This window comes from Sarcophilus harrisii, chromosome 3, assembly GCF_902635505.1.
Source record: "Sarcophilus harrisii chromosome 3, mSarHar1.11, whole genome shotgun sequence".
Taxonomy (NCBI): domain Eukaryota; kingdom Metazoa; phylum Chordata; class Mammalia; order Dasyuromorphia; family Dasyuridae; genus Sarcophilus; species Sarcophilus harrisii.
Window position 1 is genome coordinate 598,880,729 of NC_045428.1, and position 22,860 is coordinate 598,903,588.

Below are 22,860 nucleotides of genomic sequence, written 5' to 3' on the forward strand. Positions count from 1 at the left end.
CACGCTGGGAGATCTGCCGGGATGGGGGCCCTCAGCCAAAATACAGCCCCTGTGGTTCCTCTGTCCTGCTTCAGTAGCCAGGGATCAGCAGACTAGCTGTGAGACCTCTAGGGCAACAACAAAAGGCAAACCGTGAGCCCCCAAGGAGCCACAGGGGTTGTATTTTGGCTGAGGGCCCCCCGGCAGATTTCCCGGTGTGTGGAGCCTCCTGCCCTGGGTCTCCCGGGCTGGGTGTCCCCCTCCCCTGCCTTTCCTGAAGCCCTTCCAAGATATCTTCTGCTGGAAATTGTACTTGTGGGCTCTGTCCTCCAAAAGGCTTGATCTGAGAGTGACTGGAGGGAAGCCAGGAAGGGCTCAGGGCCCTGGCATCCCACCATACTGGCCCTATCCCCAGGACCTTTCCAGGTTACAACACCCCTGTGTGTTCATCAGCTCCTGTTGCCCTCAGGACCCTCAGTAGGGCAGTATCTAGAGGCACTTATATTGCAAATGATGAAACTGAGCCCCAGAGGCAGTGAGTGGTTTGTGTGGCTTGGCTGAATCTGGACTGAGAGCTCTCAGAGGAAGCTGGGCTTGTGTTCTCCAGGGATTGTCCCAACTAGTATTTTCTAATCTCACTCCATGAACAGGACTGGGAGCCTCCAAACCAGATCGGACCTTCCCTTTGAAAAAAAGAGACGCCCCATGGATGTTTGGGAATAAAGATTTCAGTGACAGCGACTCATCCCCAGGTGAGTGAGTGAGGGAGTCACAGTTGAATTCTGCATTAGGGGGCGGTCCTTGGGTAGTGTTGCATCAGTCAATCAATCAACATTTATTAAGTGCTTGCTGTGTGCCTGATATTGCTAAGCTGTAGGGATACTAAAAGAAGAAAAGAGAATCTGCCTTCTAGGAGCCCATAATCCCATGGGGAAGATAATATCCCAAAAATGTGTACAGACAAATTGTATGCTGGATAAATAGGAGATAATTACAGAGGAAGATGCTAGAATTAAAGGTATTGGAATGGAGGTGGAGGAGACAGAAAAGTCAGTGCCATGATACACATAGAAGACTAGAGGTTCTTTCTATTCATGGTCTGCTGGCTTTTAAGTACACCTTTTCCTGGACATGGAGAAATAATAAGTTAGGAAAGTATTCTGTGTGTTCATTGTGCCATCTGCTCCTCACAACCACCTTGTAGGGCAAGTTCTCTAGGTCCTTTTATCCTTATTTTTCAAGTGAGGAAACTGAGAACCAGAGGGATTGTGTCATTTGTATGAAATCACAGCTTGGAAGTGTTTGGTGTAATTTGAAGCAAGGTCTCTCAGAAGAGGCTGGGCTTGAATTTTCAACTAAGTGTCCTAAGGAGTTTTTTCAAATCTCCCTCCAGACACGGGGCTTGAAGCTTCCAAACCAGATCAGACCTTCCCTTTGGAAGAAAGACAATCACCATTTTTGTGGGAAAACAAAAATTCCAGTGACAGTGAACCAGGTCCTGGTGAGTTGGGTGAAAAACAGGAGGATGGGAGTCACAGCTGAGCTGTGCTTTGGGAGGGTGGTCTCTGTGTGGTATTGCATCAATCAAGTTATACACATTTATTAAGCACCTGCTGTATACTAGATGCTACCCGAGGGAAGAGAGAATTTGCCCATAGAGAACTTACAATCCAAGGGGACAGACTATAGACTAAATGTATACAGACAAGTTGTACCATGGATTAATTGGAGATAATTAACAAAGGAAGATGCTAGAATTAAGGAGGATTGAAATGGAGGGGAGGAGACAGAAATTTGGTGCTATGAGACATAGAGAACACTAAAAAGCTCTTTTCTGTATGTGCTCTGTGGGACTTTTGTACACTTTTCCTTGATGTGAAAAAATGGTAATAAATGTGCCAGAGATGCTTGTGTGCTCATGATCCCTTTTGGTCCTTACACTGGTGCTGTAGGGCAAGTTTTATAAGTACTTTCCTCCTTAGTTTCCAAGTAAGGATACTGAGGCCCACAAGGATTAAGTAATTTGTATGAAATCCTAACAAGTGGGTGTTGGGGACAGCTAGGTGGAGCTGTGGACAGAGCACCCACCCTGAAGTCAGAAGGACCTGAGTTCAAATCCAGCCTCAGACACTTAACACTTCCTGGCTGTGTGGCCCTGGGCAAATCACTTAACCCCAATTGCCTCAGGAAATAAAAAAAAGAAATGGGTGTTGGAATATTGAACTAAGATCTCTCAGAAGAGGCTGGGCTTGCATTCTCCAATAGTTGTTCAAAGTAGTTTTTTCCAAATCTCCCTCCATGAACAGACGTTCAAATGTCTACAACAGATGAGCCCATAGAGCTTGAAAGACAAGACTCACCATGGATGTTGGACAGAAATGATTCCAGTGATAATCTGTCAGCTCCAGGTGAGTGAGTGAAGAACGGGAGGATGGAAGTCCCAGCTGAGCTGTGCATTGTGGGGCAGTCCTGTGTCATGTTGTGTCAGTACATGAATAAACATTTATTAAGCACCTTCTGTGTGCCAGATGCTATGCTAAGCTCTAGGGATACTAAAAGAGAGTCTGCCCTCAAAGAGCTCACAGTCTACTGGGGAAGACAATATGTAGCAAAATGTGTACAGACAAGCTATCTCCCAGATAGATACAGAAAAATTAATAGAGGGAAGACACGAGGTTCCAGAGGGGCAAAAATGAAGGTGGAAGGGAGACAGAAAATCAGTCCCATGATCATTGTTAAATTCAATGAAGTTTTTTCTCTTTGTGGTCTTCCTGGACTTCTTGGTGTACCTTTTCCTTGAAATGGAAGAATGATCATAATTAACTACTGTGAGATTCTCATTTGTGGAAAATATTCATTACTCTGTTGATTGTCACAACGACCCCTATAGGGAGAGTTCTACATGAACTTTTAGCCTCTTTTCCAAGTGAGGAAACTGAGACCCAGAGGAATTAAGTGTTTTGTATGAAATCCTTTCTCAGAAGGGTTTGGTGGGATTCGAACCCAAGGGCCCCAGAAGAGGCAGGGCTTGCATTCTCATGTAGTTGTTCAAAGGAGTTTTTCCAAACCTCCCTCCTCAAACAGAGCTTCAGATGTCTACCACAGATGAGCCTGTAGAGCTCGAAAGACAAGACTCACCATGGATGTTGGACAGAAATGATTCCATTGATAACCTGTCAGCTCCAGGTGAGTGAGTGAAGAACGAGAGGATGGAAGTCCCAGCTGAGCTGTGCATTGTGAGGCAGTCCTGTGTCATGTTGCATCAGTACATGAATAAACATTTATTAAGCACCTGCTGTGTGCCAGATGCTGTGCTAAGTTCTAGGGATACTAAAAGAGAGTCTGCCCTCAAAGAGCTCACAGTCTAATGGGGAAAACAATATGTAGCGAAATGTGTACACACAAGCTATCTCCCAGATAGATACAGAAAAATTAATGGAGGGAAGATATGAAGTTCCAGAGGGGCAAAAATGGAGGTGGAAGGGAGACAGAAAGTCAGTGCCATGATTGTCATTAAATTCAATGAAGTTTTTTCTATATATGGTCTTCCTGGACTTCTTGGTGTACCTTTTCCTTGAAATGGAAGAATGATCATAGTTACTATTGTGAGATTCTCATGTGTGGAATTTATTCATTACTCCATTGGTCATGACCCAATAATAATAAGGAGAGTTCTACGTGAACTTTTAGCCTCTTTTCCAAGTGAGGAAACTGAGACCCAGAGTAATTAAATGATTTGTATGAAATCCTTTCTCAGAAGGGTTTGGTGGGATTCGAACCCAAGGGCCCCAGAAGAGGCAGGGCTTGCATTCTCAAGTAGTCATTCAAAGTAGTTTTTCCAAACCTCCCTCCTCGAACAGAGCTTCAGATGTCTACCACAGATGAGCCTGTAGAGCTCGAAAGACAAGACTCATCATGGATGTTGGACAGAAATGATTCCAGTGATAACCTGTCAGCTCCAGGTGAGTGAGTGAAGAACGGGAGGATGGAAGTCTCAGCTGAGCTGTGCATTGTGGGGCAGTCTTGTGTCATGTTGTGTCAGTACATGAATAAACATTTATTAAGCACCTTCTGTGTGCCAGATGCTATGCTAAGCTCTAAGGATACTAAAAGAGAGTCTGCCCTCAAAGAGCTCACAGTCTACTGGGGAAGACAATATATAATGAAATGTGTACAGACAAGCTATCTCCCAGATAGACACAGAAAAATTAACAGAGGGAAGACACGAGGTTCCAGAGAGGAAAAAATGGAGGGGGAAGGGAGACAGAAAATCAGTCCCATGATCATCGTTAAATTCAATGAAGTTTTTTCTCTTTGTGGTCTTCCTGGACTTCTTGGTGTACCTTGTCTTTGAAATGGAAGAGCGATCATAGTTACTACTGTGAGATTCTCATGTGTGGAAAGTATTCATTTCTCTGTTGGTCGTCATGACAACCCCTATAGGGAGTGTTCTACGTGAACTTTTAGCCTCTTTTCCAAGTGAGGAAACTGGGACCCAAAGGAATTAAGTGATTTGTATGAAATCCTTTCTCAGAAGGGTTTGGTGGGATTCGAACCCAAGGGCCCCAGAAGAGGCAGGACTTGCATTCTCAAGTAGTCGTTCAAAGTAGTTTTTCCAAACCTCCCTCCTCAAACAGAGCTTCAGATGTCTACCACAGATGAACCTGTAGAGCTCGAAAGACAAGACTCATCATGGATGTTGGACAGAAATGATTCCAGTGATAACCTGTCAGCTCCAGGTGAGGGGGAAGGGAGACAGAAAGTCAGTGCCATGATCGTCATTAAATTCAATGAAGTTTTTTCTGTATGTGGTCTTCCTGGATTTCTTGGTGTACCTTTTCCTTGAAATGGAAGAAAGATCATAGTTACTACTGTGAGATTCTCATGTGTGGAAAGTATTCATTACTCCGTTGGTCATGACCCCTATAGGGAGAGTTCTACGTGAACTTTTAGCCTCTTTTCCAAGTGAGGAAACTGAGACCCAGAGGAATTCAGTGATTTGTATGAAATCCTTTCTCAGAAGGGTTTGGTGGGATTCGAACCCAAGGGCCCCAGAAGAGGCAGGGCTTGCATTCTCAAGTAGTCTTTCAAAGCAGTTTTTCCAAACCTTCCTTCTCGAACAGAGCTTCAGATGTCTACCACAGATGAGCCTGTAGAGCTCGAAAGACAAGACTCACCATGGATGTTGGACAGAAGGGATTCCAGTGATAACCTGTCAGCTCCAGGTGAGTGAGTGAAGAACGGGAGGATGGAAGTCCCAGCTGAGCTGTGCATTGTGGGGCAGTCCTGTGTCATGTTGTGTCAGTACATGAATAAACATTTATTAAGCACCTTCTGTGTGCCAGATGCTGTGCCAAGCTCTAGGGATACTAAAAGAGAGTCTGCCCTCAAAGAGCTCACAGTCTACTGGGGAAGACAATATATAATGAAATGTGTCCCAGATAGATACAGAAAAATTAACAGGGAAGACACAAGGTTCCAGAGGGGCAAAAATGGAGGTGGAAGGGAGACAGAAAGTCAGTGCCATGATCGTCGTTAAATTCAATGAAGCTCTTTCTGTATATGGTCTTCCTGGACTTCTTGTTGTACCTTTTCCTTGAAATGGAAAAACGATCATAGTTACTACTGTGAGATTCTCATGTGTCAAAAGTATTCATTACTCCGGTGGTCATGACCCCTATAGGGAGAGTTCTACATGAACTTTTAGCCTTTTTTCCAAGTGAGGAAACTGAGACCCAGGGGAATTCAGTGATTTGTATGAAATCCTTTCTGAGAAGGGTTTGGAGGGATTTGAACCCAAGGGCCCCAGAAGAGGCAGGGCTTGCATTCTCATGTAGTTGTTCAAAGGAGTTTTTCCAAACCTCCCTCCTCGAACAGAGCTTCAGATGTCTACCACAGATGAGCCTGTAGAGCTCGAAAGACAAGACTCATCATGGATGTTGGACAGAAAGGATTCCAGTGATAACCTGTCAGCTCCAGGTGAGTGAGTGAAGAACGGGACGATGGAAGTCCCAGCTGAGCTGTGCATTGTGGGGCAGTCCTGTGTCATGTTCGATCAGTACATGAATAAACATTTATTAAGCACCTTCTGTGTGCCAGATGCTATGCTAAGCTCTAGGGATACTAAAAGAGAGTCTGCCCTCAAAGAGCTCAAAGTCTAATGGGGAAGACAATATATAACGAAATGTGTACAGACAAGCTATCTCCCAGATAGATGCAGAAAAATTAACAGGGAAGACACAAGGTTCCAGAGGGGCAAAAATGGAGGTGGAAGGGAGACAGAAAGTCAGTGCCATGATCATCGTTAAATTCAATGAAGTTTTTTCTCTTTGTGGTCTTCCTGGACTTCTCGGTGTACCTTTTCCTTGAAATAAAAGAAAGATCATAGTTACTACTATGAGATTCTCATGTGTGGAAAGTATTCATTACTTCCTTGGTCATCACAACGACTCCTATAGGGAGAGTTCTATGTGAACTTTTAGCCTCTTTTCCAAGTGAGGAAACTGAGACCCAGGGGAATTAAGTGACTTGTATGAAATCGTTTCTCAGAAGGGTTTGGTGGGATTCGAACCCAAGGGCCCCAGAAGAGGCAGGACTTGCATTCTCAAGTGGTTGTTCAAAGTAGTTTTTCCAAACCTCCCTCCTCGAACAGAGCTTCAGATGTCTACCACAGATGAGCCTGTAGAGCTCGAAAGACAAGACTCACCATGGATGTTGGACAGAAGGGATTCCAGTGATAACCTATCAGCTCCAGGTGAGTGAGTGAAGAACGGGAGGATGGAAATCTCAGCTGAGCTGTGCATTGTGGAACAGTCCTGTGTCATGTTGTGTCAGTACATGAATAAACATTTATTAAGCACCTGCTGTGTGCCAGATGCTGTGCTAAGTTCTAGGGATACTAAAAGAGAGTCTGCCCTCAAAGAGCTCACAGTCTACTGGGGAAGACAATATGTAGCAAAATGTGTACAGACAAGCTATCTCCCAGATAGATACAGAAAAATTAACAGGGAAGACACGAGGTTCCAGAAGGGCAAAAATGAAGGTGGAAGGGAGACAGAAAGTCAGTGCCATGATCGTCATTAAATACAATGAAGTTCTTCTGATATGGTCTTCCTGGACTTCTTGGTGTACCTTTTCCTTGAAATGGAAGAAAGATCATAGTTACTACTGTGAGATTCTCATGTGTCAACAGTATTCATTACTCCGTTGGTCATGACCCCTATAGGGAGAGTTCTACGTGAACTTTTAGCCTCTTTTCCAAGTGAGGAAACTGAGACCCAGGGGAATTAAGTGATTTGTATGAAATCCTTTCTCAGAAGGGTTTGGTGGGATTCGAACCCAAGGGCCCCAGAAGAGGCAGGGCTTTCTGTGGTGTCTGTGTAGTTTTTCTAAACCTCCCTCCTCAAACAGAGCTTCAGATGTCTACAACAGATGAGCCTGTAGAGCTGGAAAGACAAGACTCACCATGGATGTTGGACAGAAAGGATTCCAATGATAACCTGTCAGCTCCAGGTGAGTGAGTGAAGAACAGGAGGATGGAAGTCCCAGCTGAGTTGTGCATTGTGGGACAGTCCTGTGTCATGTTGTGTCAGTACATGAATAAACATTTATTAAGCACCTGCTGTGTGCCACATGCTGTGCTAAGTTCTAGGGATACTAAAAGAGAGTCTGCCCTCAAAGAGCTCACAGTCTACTGGGGAAGACAATATGTAGCAAAATGTGTACAGACAAGCTATCTCCCAGATAGATACAGAAAAATTAACAGGGAAGACACGAGGTTCCAGAAGGGCAAAAATGAAGGTGGAAGGGAGACAGAAAGTCAGTGCCATGATCGTCATTAAATACAATGAAGTTCTTTCTGTATATGGTCTTCCTGGACTTCTTGGTGTACCTTTTCCTTGAAATGGAAGAAAGATCATAGTTACTACTGTGAGATTCTCATGTGTCAACAGTATTCATTACTCCGTTGGTCATGACCCCTATAAGGAGAGTTCTACGTGAACGTTTAGCCTCTTTTCCAAGTGAGGAAACTGGGACCCAGAGGAATTAAGTGATTTGTATGAAATCCTTTCTGAGAAGGGTTTGGTGGGATTCGAACCCAAGGGCCCCAGAAGAGGCAGGGCTTGCATTCTCAAGTAGTTGTTCAAAGGAGTTTTTCCAAACCTCCCTCCTCAAACAGAGCTTCAGATGTCTACAACAGATGAGCCTGTAGAGCTCGAAAGACAAGACTCACCATGGATGTTGGACAGAAATGATTCCAGTGATAACCTGTCAGCTCCAGGTGAGTGAGTGAAGAACAGGAGGATGGAAGTCCCAGCTGAGCTGTGCATTGTGGGGCAGTCCTGTGTCATGTTGTGTCAGTACATGAATAAACATTTATTAAGCACCTGCTGTGTGCCACATGCTGTGCTAAGCTCTAGGGATACTAAAAGAGAGTCTGCCTTCAAAGAGCTCACAGTCTACTGGGGAAGACAATATGTAGCAAAATGTGTACAGACAAGCTATCTCCCAGATAGATACAGAAAAAATAATGGAGGGAAGACATGAAGTTCCAGAGGGGCAAAAACGGAGGTGGAAGGGAGACAGAAAGTCAGTGCCATGATCGTCGTTAAATACAATGAAGCTTTTTCTATATTTGGTGTACCTTGTCTTTGAAATGGAAGAATGATCATAGTTACTATTATAAGATTCTCATGTGTGGAAAGTATTCATTACTCCGTTGGTCATGACCCCTATAGGGAGAGTTCTACGTGAACGTTTAGCCTCTTTTCCAAGTGAGGAAACTGGGACCCAGAGGAATTAAGTGATTTGTATGAAATCCTTTCTCAGAAGGATTTGGAGGGATTTGAACCCAAGGGCCCCAGAAGAGGCAGGGCTTGCATTCTCAAGTAGTTGTTCAAAGCAGTTTTTCCAAACCTCCCTCCTTGAACAGAGCTTCAGGTATCTGCCCCAGATGGGAACTTGCCCATGGAAAGAAACGACTCACCATGCATGTGGGAGAACAAAGAATCCAGTGAGAATGACATGGTTCCTGGTGAGTGAGAAACGGGAAGAAGGGAGTCCTGAGCTGTGCATTGGGGGTGCGGTCCTGTGTAGTATTGCATCAGCCCATCAGTAAACATTGATTAAGCACCTGCTGTGTGCCAGATGTGCTAAACTCGAGGGATTCTGAGAGTGATGAAAGACTGCCTGCCCTCAAAGAGCTCACAGCCTAATGGGGAGGGCGATATGCACAGATATATGTGCAAATGAGCTGCTTCCTGGGTAAGCAGATAATTAGCAGAGTGAGGGCCGTGGTAGTAACGGGGCTACTATGTGGCTGAGGGAGACAAAGCCAGCGACATGACCCAGGAGAATACTAGCCATAGTCCTTTCTATGTGTGGTCTGCCTGTCCAAGGGCACCTGTCTCTTAATGGGGAAGAGCGCTAATAGTTATGCTGACATGTGTCCACGACCCCCTTTGGTCCTCACAACCATCCTGGAGGGCGGCGGCGTCTATAGGTAATATAGAAACGTCCCTAAGAAGCCTTTGGTGGGATTTTAACTAAATATGAAACAGTCGTCCAAAGTTGTTTTGTTTTGTTCTGTCAAATTTTCCCCCACGAACAGAGCTTCCAGTGTCCACACAAGATGCGTCCTTCCAGGTGGGAAGACAAGCATCCCCCTGGCTGTCAGAGAGCAAGGATTCCAGCGACAGTGAATCGGGTCCTGGTGAGTGAGTGAGAAACAGGAGGATGGGAGTCACCGCTGAGCGGTGCATGGGGGGGGGAGGGTGGTCCTTATGTTGTTTTATGTCACTCTATCAATAATGATTGACCACCTACTGTGTGCGGGGCTCTAGGACGCTGCAAGAGGCTTGAGTCTGCCCTCAGGGAGCTCACAGTCTAGTAGGGAAGAGAAGGTGCCAAGGGATTTGTACAAACAAGCCTGGATATATAGGAGATAATTAACAGCGAGAAGACGCTAGAATTAAGGGGGGTTGGAAGGGAGGTGGGGGAGATAGTCAGTGCCGGGACACATAGACAACACTGTAAGGTGCTTGCTATGTATGGCCCACTGGGCCTTCTTTGTACAATTTTTCCTTGATATGGGCGAATCTATTCTTGTAATAGCCTCAAGTTCAAAAAATCCTCTGTGCTCATGATCCCATTTCACTCTCCCAAGCACCCTGCAGGGCCATAGCTAGAGATAATTTTCCCTTATTTTCCAAATGATGAAACTAAGAACCAGAGGAATTAAGTGATTTGAGTGAGTTCTATCTACAAAGTGTTTGGTTAAATTGGAACCACAGTCTCTCAGAAGAGGCGGGCTTTGAATTCTCCAATGATTGTCCAAGGAGTTTTTCAAATTTCTCTCCACAAACAGAATTTCAAGTGTCCACACCAGACTTAAACTTCCAATGGGAAAAAGCAAAACCTACATGGACATGGAAGACAAACTATTCCAGTGATACTGAATCCGGTCCAGGTGAGTGCGCGGAAAACAGAAGGATATCTAGGTATACTAGGGGAAAAAATGGAAAAAAGAGTCTCGCAATCTCATGGGGAAGATAATATGCAAAGAAATATATACAAATACATTGGATAAATAGGAAATAATTAATGAAAGGAAGGCACTAGAATTAAGAGGGGTTGGAATGGGGGTGGGGAAGACAAATTCAGTGCCATTATACATCGCTAAAGAATAGAGAGAATAGTATAAAGGTCCTTTCTGTATATGCTCTGTTGGGCCTTCTTCATACATCTTTTCCTTGATGTGGAAAAATGAAAAAAAATATGCTAATAGAGACCTTTGTGAAATTCTCTGTGTGTTCATGATCCCTGTTAGTCCTCACAACCACTCTATGGGAAGAGTTCTAGAAGTATTTTTTATTTTCCAACTGAGCAAAGCGAGGTCCAGAGAGATTAAGTGATTTGGGTAAAATCCTATCTAAGAAGTGTTTGGTGACTTGAGCCAAGGCCTCTCAGAAGAGGCTGGGCTTGAATTCTCAAACAATTGTCCCAAGTCGCATTTTCAAATCTCCCTCCACAAACAGAGCTTCAGGTGGCCACAGCAGATATGCCCTTGCAGTTGGAAAACAGAGTTTTGCAGTGGGTGATGGACAGAAAGAGCTCCAATTACCCGGAATCAACTTTAGGTGAGTGTGGGAAGAGCAGGAGCCGCCATCCTGAGCTGTGCACCTGGGGAAGGGGGGTGCCAGAGGCTGTGCTAAGCTCGGGGGCACTAACAGATGGAAAAGAGAGCCTGAACTCAAGGAGCTCATGATCCCATGGGGAAGGTGACACACAAAGGCACAAACCAGCTGTTCCCTGGACGAATAGGAGATAGAGGGGGGCCATTAGAATTAAGAGGGCTTGGGATGGAACTGGGGAGACACACAGTCAGGGCCACAGCATGGGGAGAACACTACAGCTCCTTTGTATGTGTGGACTTTCTAGCCTCCTCCGTACACTTCGATGTGGAAAAAATAATGATAAATATGCCAGCAGAGCCTTTTGTGAAATTCTCAAGTTCGTAACGTTCTCTGTATGTTCATGACCTTGTTTAGTGCTCACAAACCCCTTCTTTAGTTATTTTTATCCTTATTTTCTAAGTAGGAAACTGAGGCCCAGAGAAATGAAGTGATTTGTATGACATCATGGCTAACAACTGTTTGGTTGAATTTGATCAGGGTCTCTCAGAAGAGGCTGGACTTGAATTCTCAAATAATAATTTTTTTTTTCAAATTTCCCTCAATGAACAAGGACTTGACGTATCTAAACCAGACATGACCTTTGACTTGGAAAGAGAATCACCCTGGATGTCAGGGAGAAAAGATCCCAGTGACAACGACTCAGATGCAGGTGAGTGAGTGAAAAAACGGGAGGATGGGAATCATGGCTTAACTGTGCATTTGGGAGGAGTCATTTAATAAACATTTATTAGGCTCCTACTGTGTACCAGATGCTGTGCTAACCTCTAGGGATACTAAATGAGGCAAAGGGAGTCTGCCCTGCCCTCAACGGGCTCACGATCTAATGGGGACAACAGTATGCAAAGAAATGTGAACACACTAGCTATATTTCACATAAATAGGAAATAATTAACAGAGGGAATTGGTTTGGAGCCAACTGGAGAGACAGCCATGATAAAGTAGCTAAAATACAAAGAGAGAAGTCTAAAACTTCTATACATGGTCTGACTTATCTCCTTCCTACACCTTTTCCTTGAGATGGAAAAATGACAGCAGTTACACCCGCAGTACTCTCGGGGACTTCTCAAATTTGGAAAGTTCTCTGTCCATGATCCCAATTGGTCGTCACGACCTCCTGTAGGGAGAGTTCTATGAGAACTTTTATTCTTCCTTTTCCATGTGAGGAAACTGAGATCCAGAGGGAATAAGTGATTTGTATGAAATCCTATCTACAAAGAGTTTGGTCGATTTGACAAAGGTCTCTCCAAAGAGGCTGGGCTTGCAATCTCAAATAATTGTCAAAAGCAGTTTTTTCCAATCTCCCTCCACAAACAGAGATTCAGGTGTGCACACCCGATGAGACCTTCCAAGAGGAAAGAGATGATACCGAATGGATGGAGAATGATACTAATTACAATCAGCCAGGTCCAGGTGAGTGAACAAAAAACAAGAGGATGAGGCCCTGAAGTTGGAAGGACCTGAGTCCAAATCTGGTCTCAGACATTTAATGCTTCTTAGCTGTGTGACCCTGGGCAACTCACTTAATCCCAATTGCCTCAGCAAAAAACAAAAATGAAGAGGATAGGAGTCACAGCTGAGCTGGGCATTTGGGGAGCAGGCCCTGTATTATATCACATCGATCAACCAATCAACATTTACTAAGCACCTGCTGTGTGCCAGATGTTGTGTTAAGCTCTAGGGGATACCCAAAGAGATAAAAGATAGTCTGTCTTCAAGAAGTTCCCTCACGGGGAAGACAATATAAAAAGAAATGTGTGAAACAAGCTATATCCTGGAAAATAGAAGATAATTAACAGAGGGAAGACACTAGAATTAAGAAGCGTTGAATTGGGGGAAGTGGAGATGGAAAGTCAGTGCTGTGATTCTTATAGAATTTCGCAGAGTTCCTTTCTATATATGGTCTGCCCGTCCTTCTTGGTACACCTTTTCCATGGTATGGAGAAATAATTATGCCAGCAGACACTTTTGTGAAATTTTCAGCTTTGGAAAGTACTCTGTGTTCATGATCCTCGCATGAGGTCCTTGGAGGGCAAGTTCTTTAGTTACTTTTATCCTTATTTTCCTGGTGAGGAAACTGAGGCTCAGAGGGAATAAGTGATTTGCATGAAATCACAGCTAAGAAGTGTTTGGTGGGATTTGAACCGTGTTTTCTCAGAAGAGGTTGGGGTTAGGGAATTCTCAAACACTTGTCTCAAGTTGTTTTTTCGAATCTCCCTCCATGAACAGAATTTCAAGTGTCCACACCAGATTTGACCTTCCAGGTGGATGGTGAAGAAACACCGTGGATGTCCGACAGAAATGATTCCAACGCTCATCACTCCTCTCCAAGTGAGTGAGGGGAAAAAATGGGAGGATGGAAGCCACTGCTGAATTGTGCATTTGGGGAGGAGTCCTGTGTAGTAGTGTATCAATTGATCAATAAACATTTATTAAGCACCCGCTGTGTGCCAGATGCTGTGCTAAGCTCTTTGATACGAAAAGAGGCAAAAAGTAGTCTACCTTCAAGGAGCTCACAATGTATGGGGAAAACAAGATGCAGAGGAATATTCAAAAACCAGCTGCATCCCAGATAAATAGGAGGTCATTCACAGAGGGAGGGCGCGAGAACTAAGAGGGGCTGTAATAGAGATGGGGGAGACAGAAAGTTAGTATCCTAAGTAGCTAAAACACATAGAAAATAGTATAAAACTCCTTTGTTTTTATATATATGGTCTTTCTGGCCTCCTTTGTACACCTTTTTCTTGACATGGAAACAAAAATTATCCAATAGACCCTTTTGGGAAAGTTTGGAAAGTACCCTAGTGTCCATGATTCCATTTGGTCCTCACAGACCCCCTGTAGATTAAGTTCTTTAGATACTTTTATCCTTATTTTCTAAATGAGGAAAGAGAGACCCAGGGGGATTGAGCGATTTGTATGAAATCCCATCGAAGTAGTATTGGGTGGAATTTGAACCTGGATGTCCCAGAAGAGCCTGGGCTTAGAAGCTGATACAGTTATCTGAAGTCATTTTTTTCAAATCTCTCTTCATAAATAGACCTTCCAGTGACTGCAGAAGATGTGCCCTTCCAGGTGGAGAGAGCAGAGTCACCATGGATGATGCAGAGAAATGATTCCGGTGATCAGGAGCCGGACCCTGGTGAGTGAGTGACCAGCAGGAGGCCCCCCAATGGGGGCCATCAGTCAGTATTGATTAAGCACCCACTGTGTGCTGGGCTTGGCAAACAAGCTCCTTCTAACACTAGTTTGCATGGGGCCAATTTAACTTTGGAGGTGGAGGGCATGTGGGAGCCACACCTTAGAGGTGTCAGGTATCGCCTCTAGAGAGGACTCCCTTGGGACAGAGCCTCGTAACCGTGGGCTGACCCGGTTGTCCATGCAAGAAGTGGCTCCAGGGAGCCCCTGTCTCCATAAATGCGGATGCCCCATCCCTGGGCATTGGGGGAACAACGCAAGGAGGTCTGAACGTGCCATAGCACTAGGTGGGCAGAGGGCGGGGATATCTTTATTGCAAATATGGGGTGTGACTCTTGAACTCTACTGTAATTTGCTATCCATAATCAGCATACTGTGGACCTTTTTGGTCTTTCCAAACTTGGGCTGTCCCTGAATGCTCTCCACCCTCCAAATTAACTCAGGATTCCTAAGTCTTTGTAATCTAGACTTTAGCAAATCTTGTGACGTGTTCCTCTAGGACAAGGATTGAATTTTCCCCCAGACCTGAACTATTCTAACTTTAGGGTCATGAAGGGACCAGCAGCCTTATGGCTAAGTGACTTAAGTGGCACCTACTGTATACAGAATTGCTGGATTACTAAACTAGGTTACTGTTACATCAGAGGACCCTCAGTGGATCCGTGTGGGCACCCCAGTTTCCATTAAATCAGAGCTTTGGAGTCAGGATCACCAAAGAAAGGGACATTCTTGCTTATTCATAGAGAGATGAGTGAAGGAAAGGATAGAGTTGTAGTGGCTAATGAGGCTCCGCTGATCCCCAGTGGTGGATAGTGTATGTCCTCGAGCATCCTTGGTGGTCACGAACACTTCTGAACGAGTTGGGTCAGGAGGAGCTCATGGAAGTCCTGGGAGTTGCCTGGACCATGTAGTTAATATTAAGCAATCTGATTCCAGAGGGAGTGAAAGACTTCTTGTTGATAGAGAGGGAGGACACTGCAGTATTTAGCTATAAAAGTTGCTGTTATAACAACCCTGTTTCGATAGCGAAGGAAATCTTTGGTAGCTAGTGACCGCAAGTTATCAGGAGCTGAATAAAGTTGCTGTGTTCCTGTTCTTGATCTTGCCACTATGGCAAACAAAGGTAAGCGTTTAGAGTTATTGAATTCACACCAGCGACTTTTTCTCGATTCTGGTGGCCGAGAATGTTGTAGTTCCCTGTTCATCCTGCATCCTCTCTCCTCTCTGGATTGCCGGGCCCTGGTTCACTTTGGGTGATTCTCCTTCCCCTCTGGTCCCTCTTCAGTCTCTTTCCTGGCTCTTCATCCGTGTCATGTCAACCCACCACAAGCATATCCTGTATGAGGGTCTGTCTAGGACCCTCCTTTCCTATATACTCTCTCACTTAGTGATCTAGGGAGCCAAAATGGTAGTTTCTGTGCAGATGAATTCCCTATCTGTTCATCGAGTCCCGGGCTTTCAGTCCTAGATCACCCTCTTTGTGGGCATTCTGAACTGGCTGTTCCTTGGGCATCTCAAAGACAGCAGACCCACAATGGAACTCCTGTTTCCCCACCTCCCTTCCCTTTTTATGGATCCTGCATCTATCTTCCCAGTCACCCAAGTGGTCAGCTTTGACATTCTCCTCCCCTCCACACGCTCACCCCAAGTCCAAACCTTGTGGAGTTTGTCATTTCTGTCCGGGTTCGTGGCATCTCCCCTGAATGTCCCTTTTTTCCACTCCCAGCCTCCACTCTAGTTCAAGGCCTTTGTGAAACCCTTGAGGAGACTGCCCTGTCTCCTGAGGCCCCCATACAGTCACACAGCAGCCGGGCTGATCTTCCCAAACAAAGAGCTGATTGTGTCTTCTCCCTCTCTGGACCCAGGAAATAAGCTCCCATGGCTCCCTGTTACTTCCAGGATCAAACATAAAGTCCATTGGTTCCTAGAACTCCTCCCCACATGACCCTTTTTCATCTTTCCAGCCTTCTTATGATCCGCTCCCCAATGTACCTCCAAACTGAGTCATGCCGCCTTACTTTCCCCAAGCACAGCGCTTCTGCTGTGGCTGTCGCTTTGCATTGCCCCCCTCTCCTATCTGGAGCCCTTTCCTTCTCTCTCCTTTGCCTCCTGACTTCTTTGGTTTCCTTCAAAAATCAGCTCAGATTTCACTCCTGCAAGAAGTTTTCCTCATTTTCTCCCTTTCCCCAGGCTCCCGAGCTCTCAGAATTTTGCTTTCTAAAGTAACCTTCAAACCTTCTATCTCCCTATTTGTTGGTTATCTTCCCAGCAGAGTGTAAGGTTCTTGGGATTGGGAAATGTTTTTGATCCCCCAGGGCTTAATGGCACTGGGCATTTGGTAAGCTCTCCATAAATACTGACTGACTGGCTAACTGGAATAATTCCTATGAAGGGACTCTAGTTGATCACTGTCCCTTTTGAATAGGGTTCTTAAACCTGGATTCAAACATCCAAACGTGGTTTGACTAGCAGAGCTTGCAGTGGTGCAGTGACTCCTGGGAGCTGAACAGCAGACCCGCTGCTAAGGTTTAGTGGCCACAACGTATGGTCAGCTTACATTGAGACTGTGGTCAATTTGTTGTCATGGAGGTTGCCAAATTCAGAGACTTGAGGCACAGTGTCTTAACAAACCTCCAATCATGTTGACATTGGAACAACAAGACTGGATGAGGTGTTAGAAATGGCTCCAAATCCATCTGTCATAAGCCAGTTTTCACTGATATTTCTCCATCATGTCTAAAAGGCTATCTTGGTAGACTTTAACCTGTTGCTGTATTTTAGGAAACCAGACACACTCTCAGCTCAAGCTCATGTACTCTGAAGTTCTAGTTTTCTTAAATTTTCCATGCGATCTTTTAGGGTCTAAGAATTTGCCATTATGGATATCATACTTCATGATTCTAATCATTACAGATCATAGATGATTCCCTGGGGAAATTAATCTGTAGTTTCCAGAATTAAATTTTTATAAATTTAATAATTTTATTAAGCTGTGTTAATAAAGTTTCTCATCTAGAAGTACTTTTAGTGTCCTGAAATGTAATTAACTTAGTCCTAGTTACTTAAATTTAAAACAAGGAAAAGCTTGGGCTTTTTTATCTTAATATATTTTGGGCATCAAATTGTACCTTAAAATATTCATTCTGTCCTTTCCAAGACTGTTGATCATTTTCTTCAAAGGGGGAAACAAAATCTAGAATTTATATTCTCATCTAGCACAGAGTACATTGGAGACTGACACTTTTTTCCTTTCTTTCAGGATTCCTTAGCCAGATGGCCAGGTATGAAACAGCAGAGTCAACTATAAATCCATCTGTTTCTCCAGAAGACTCATGTAAGGAAAGAGCTAAGACAGATGGTTCCTGGGAATACAATTTGGGAGAAAACTGGGAAGGTGATGTCAGAGAAGGACAAAATAATTGCAATCAGGACAGACAGGGCAGTCAGGAGACAACTGTCCATAGAGAAATTTCTATTGAATCTGTGTTTGAAAGTCTAGGGCCTGTCCTTGTTCCACAAGAGGGAGTTGACACTAGAGAAAGTCTTCAGGAGGGTAGTAAGGACTTAGAACAGTGTTCAGACTTAGGTGAACATGATAGTGTCTTATGTGAACATAATCTTTGTAAATGTTCTATGTGCACCAAGTCATTCAGTTTCCCTTCAGACCCTACTCACTCTAACAAAGAGCAGAGTGAAGAAAAAGTATTTCAATGTGATGAGTGTGGGAAATTCTTCTCCAATAGGACCTCCCATAAAAGTCATCAGAGAATTCATACAGGAGAGAAGCCCTTTGAATGTAACCAATGTGGGAAAGCCTTTAGGTGGAAGAGCTATCTTACTGTCCATATGAGAATTCACACTGGAGAGCAACCCTTTGAATGTGATCAGTGTGGGAAGACCTTCAGGCAAAGTTCTAACCTAGCTGTACACCAGGGAACTCATACTGGAGAGAAACCCTTCGAATGTCACGAGTGTGGAGAATTCTTTAGTGATAATGAGCAGCTTATTGAACACCAGAAAATTCATGCTGGAGAGAAACCCTTAGAATCTAAAGAGTGTGAGCAGACCTTCAGTCAAATTTCTGAACTGACCAAACATGAGGAAAGTCATGCTGGAGAGAAACCCTCTGAAAGTCAGAAAAGTGAAAAAGACCCGAGTCAGAAAGTGCAGCGTAAAACAAAAAGAAGCACTCGTCGTAAGAGATCCTATGAATGTAGCCAGTGTGGAAGAGCATTTAGCCGAAGTGCTAACCTTACTGCACATATGAAAGTTCATAATGGAGCAAAAACCTATGAATGCCATGAATGTCGACGATCCTTCCTCAGTACCGTGCAACTTGCTGAACATAAGAAAACTCATACTGGACTGAAACCTTTTGAATGTAAAATGTGTGGGAAAACTTTCAGTAGAAGTTCTCACCTTACTGTCCATCAAAGAATTCATACTGGGGAGAAACCCTTTAAATGTAATCATTGTGAGAAATCTTTCAGCCAGAAAGGGCAACTGAGTACACATAATAAAATTCACACTGGAGAAAAACCATTTGAATGTGATAAGTGTGGGAAAACTTTTAGCCGAAGTTCTAACCTTAGTGTCCATCAGAGAACCCACTCGGGAGAGAAACCCTTTGAATGTGTTCAGTGTCACAAGTTCTTTAGCCAGAGCAGGTCCCTTACTGAGCACCAGAAAGTTCACACTGGAGAGAAACCCTTTGAATGTGATGAATGCGGGAAAACCTTTTGTCGCAACGGACAGCTTACTCTGCATAAGAAAGTCCATTCTGGAGAAAAACCCTTTGTGTGTCTTGAATGTGGAAAATCCTTCACCCACAGCTGGATTCTTAATGGACATAAGAATACACATGCTAGAGATAAACCCTATAAATGTCTTGAATGTGGGAAGACCTTTAGCTGGAATGGATCCCTTACTAAACATAAGAAAGTGCACCTCACAGATAAACTCTTCGAATGCAAAGACTGCGGAAAATCCTTCAGCCGCAGTTCTCAGCTTGACACACATAGGGTAACTCACACTGGAGATAAACCCTTTGAATGCGAAGACTGCGGGAAAGCCTTTAGCTGCTGTTTTTACCTGACTCTACATCAGAAAATTCATAGTGGAAACAGGCCCTTTGTATGTAATGAGTGTGGGAAATCCTTCAGCTGTAACCAGTCCCTTTCTCTACATAACAGAGTTCACACTGGAGAGAAGCCTTTCAAGTGCAATGAATGTGGAGAGGCTTTTACCTGGAAAGGACAGTTCACTGAACATGAGAGGATGCATCTTGAAGCGATGAAACCTTTCGAATGCAATCTGTGCGGAAAAGCCTTCAGGCAGAGATCCCACCTTGCTGCACATCAGTTAATTCACACTGGAGAGAGAGCATATGAATGTCGAAAATGTGGGAAAACTTTCAGGAGGAGTTCTCAACTTACTCAACACCAGAAAACCCACATTGCATAGAATTGCATTGTGAACAATACACCTATAGACAAATTTTTACCGAACATAGACAGCTTTCTGAACATAAGAAGAGATTGAAGAAAAGACATCTTTAAATGTATATATAAAATGGAAAACACCCCCAATTTAATTCTTCATGAGGTACTCAGAATACTGAATCCTTTTAAATAGACTTAATGTGACATATTCTTATCTCAAAGTGAAAATCAGTGAGCCTAAGAGAGCTCACACCGAAGAGAACAATTTCAGATGTTATAAAAGTGACATTTCCTTTCCCGGAGTAGACATCTTACTGTACATAAAGACAATTAATTGATACTTGGGCAAAGAAATTCTTTGAAGGCAATGAGTGAGAGAAAGTCTTAAGTTATAGTTCTTGTGAGAAATTCTTTCGAATAATGCATTATTATACAATCCTTTTTCTGCCTTAAACAACTTACTCTAAGACAATTAATTCATGCTGGATCAAAGAAACTTTAATTTTCACAGATGTGTAAATCCTTTACCCAGTCATAGCACTTTGAACTTTGAAGGTATTCAGTTGCTATCTAGTCACCCCAGAGGTGCTAGTACCCCCTGAATACTCTCTACCCCTGGAAAACATTATCCACAATCTGTATAGTACCCCAATTTCACGACACCATGCTTGCCCAGATTCCGGGCAGCAGATGACGCTCTCACACTCTCCCAGTCACCAGTGGAGTGAAACAAGGCTGGGTGCTCGCCACCGTGCTTCTCAGCATGGGGTTTTCAGCCATGTTGTCAAATGCCTTCGAGGAGGACAAACATGGAATCAAAGTCAGCTTCCACACTGACGGCAAATTCTTCAGCTTGAAAAGGCTACGAGCCAAAACAAAAGTACAGATCAATGCTTTGCTGCTTGGGCTAACGCCGGCCTGACAATGGACCCCAAGAACACCGGGCCTCCCCCGCCGACCGGCATTGGAACCAGCAGTGACGGCTGGCGGGGAGCCGTGGATGCTGGGTGACCCCTTTCCCTCGGCCCTCTGCTCTCCAGGAACGTCCACATTGATAGGAGGTCAGCACACGTGATACCGGAGTGTTTGGGAGGCTCCGAAGGAGAGTGAAGGGTGACTGACCCTCACACTGAAAGCCTCCGGGGCCCGTGGGTTGACCTCCTCTTGTACACCTGGGAACCCTGGGCAGTTACCACCCCTGCCAGGAAGCAGCATCCTGCCATGTGGATGTCTTAGGAAGACCCTGACAGTCTGGCAGGATCAGACACCGGACCCTGAGGGCCTGTCTGGGACGGAACTTCCCAGCATTCCCAGTCTCCTGCAGAGAGCACAAGTCCACTGGGCCGACCATTGTTCGAATGCCAAATGTACACTTACCAAAAAGACTCTTTTATGGAGAACTCACGCAGGACGAACACTCCCCAGGTGGTCAGAAAGAGTGATCCGAGGACCCGCTCAAGGTCTCTCTGAAGACCCCGAGAGCGGATCGACCTGGGAGTCACTGCGCAGGACTGACCAGCACAGCGAGCCCTCCTCGGAGAAGGGGCTGGGCTCCACAAACAAAGAGGGATTGAGTTAGATCGGGAGGGACCGGAGATGTGCCAGGTCAGAGAACCACCTTCAGTGTTCGTAGGGACTGTCCGCGTTTGGCCCGTGGCAGAGCGTCCCGAGCTTCTGTCGGCCCAACCAGACACCCGTAACCCAACTCCAACGAAGTCTTATCATTTTAGTCTTTCTTGAGAGCAAAGGACAACCATTAACTTCAGTCCAGCCCTCAGAGTAGAGAGAACTTCCACTGTGACTTAGTCGCCATGGTAATTATCTGTTCTCGGACTTGAAGACTTCCACGGAGGAAGAATCTGCCATCTCTTTATGTGTTTCGTTCTACTTTTAGGTAGTCTAATTGTGAAAAAGTGCCCCCCCCCCTTAAGCTTAAATTTGCCTTTGTGCTGTTTGCTTCCCTCGCCGCGCCCCTCGCCCTTCCCTTTGCCCTGCAGTCCGACAGAACGGATTCTGTCCCCTTTCCCCGGAGCGGCCCAACTGGGCTGTGAGACCGTTCGCGGCCCCTTCCCTTCTGTTCCCCAGACCGCCGTGCTCAGATGTGCTCAGTACCTTCGCCTGACGAGGACCCAGGACCCTCCTGCTCCCCTTCCCTTTCTTTGGATTCTCTGGTTGGTCAATGTGTCTTTAAACCGTGATGCTAAGGACTGAGTACAATATACCAAAAGAGGTCTTAACGATGTCAGAGTCCAGTGGGATGACCTTTCTCACTGTGTAGGTTATGTTCATCGTACTACAGCTCAAGATTGTATTAGCTTTTGTTTTCAGCTGCTATATCATACTGTTCCCTCTCACAGAATGTGTGGGTTCACTCAGAACCCCAGCTTTTTTTCAGAACAACTTGCCCCACTCTCATCGAGTGGGGCTGGCTATGAGCTTTCTGCCTGGGTGTGTGGAAACCAGTTTTTGAGAAGTTCAGAGGAAAAAGGAACTGGAAGCCCCTGTAGCCCACTGTTCTGACTCCCCCAGCCTCTGGCTTTTTTGTGAAACCGCTTAGCCTCTCTGTGGCTGCCCCCCCCCCCACAAGCCTTCTTGGCCTTCTGAGTAGATTTTCTGTCGTTTCGCAAAGCCGCTTAGGAGAGTTTCCTGAGGTTCCGCCTTCCTTGTGACTTCTTCCCCCTGAAGTGTATTGAAACCCTGTCCCCTTATTCCCTGTGGGTATCTCTGTACCCCTGTGCTGTTTGGTGATTCTGTTTGCGGTCCTCCTGCCTCTATTAAAGACCCTTTGTTGTTGCTCCTTTGGTTGTTCCTCCTTAATTCTGGCGTCGAGTGGGATTCTGGTTCTCTGGCCCGTCCTCACCCAGTCCTCGGTGCCTGTGGAGACCCTTTGCCTCCAGTCTGGGTTTGACTCAATAGGGCGACCCTGCAGAATCTCTCACACTTTCTGAACTCCCGGGTGAGTTCCAGGCTCTGGGATCAAGGGTTTATTAAAAACATCCACGGGCAGACGTGGGTCCGTTCTGGCAGGTCCCCCTGCATGGCGGTGGCTG

At 45.0% G+C, this 22,860-nt stretch overlaps 1 protein-coding gene across 8 annotated transcripts in view; it reads left to right on the forward strand.

The window, feature by feature from the left end:
- LOC100921344 overlaps positions 1-22,607 on the forward strand; it is an 81,058-nt gene extending 58,451 nt beyond the window's left edge. For 5 of the 8 annotated variants that reach the window (XM_031963913.1, XM_031963912.1, XM_031963917.1 and 2 more), the window contains 20 exons: positions 630-731; positions 1,373-1,480; positions 2,286-2,387; positions 3,064-3,165; positions 3,840-3,941; positions 4,617-4,718; positions 5,103-5,204; positions 5,857-5,958; positions 6,632-6,733; positions 7,390-7,491; positions 8,159-8,260; positions 8,912-9,013; positions 9,590-9,691; positions 10,346-10,447; positions 11,016-11,117; positions 11,725-11,823; positions 12,489-12,584; positions 13,401-13,502; positions 14,212-14,313; positions 17,629-22,607. In XM_031963913.1, the coding sequence (XP_031819773.1) occupies positions 630-731; positions 1,373-1,480; positions 2,286-2,387; positions 3,064-3,165; positions 3,840-3,941; positions 4,617-4,718; positions 5,103-5,204; positions 5,857-5,958; positions 6,632-6,733; positions 7,390-7,491; positions 8,159-8,260; positions 8,912-9,013; positions 9,590-9,691; positions 10,346-10,447; positions 11,016-11,117; positions 11,725-11,823; positions 12,489-12,584; positions 13,401-13,502; positions 14,212-14,313; positions 17,629-19,832 (4,139 nt within the window). In that variant the 3' untranslated portion in view covers positions 19,833-22,607. The remainder of the gene's footprint in view (positions 1-629; positions 732-1,372; positions 1,481-2,285; positions 2,388-3,063; positions 3,166-3,839; positions 3,942-4,616; positions 4,719-5,102; positions 5,205-5,856; positions 5,959-6,631; positions 6,734-7,389; positions 7,492-8,158; positions 8,261-8,911; positions 9,014-9,589; positions 9,692-10,345; positions 10,448-11,015; positions 11,118-11,724; positions 11,824-12,488; positions 12,585-13,400; positions 13,503-14,211; positions 14,314-17,628) is intronic. The other 3 variants (XM_031963919.1, XM_031963915.1, XM_031963916.1) reach the window with 3 other exon arrangements.
- The last annotated feature ends 253 nt before the right edge of the window (positions 22,608-22,860 follow it).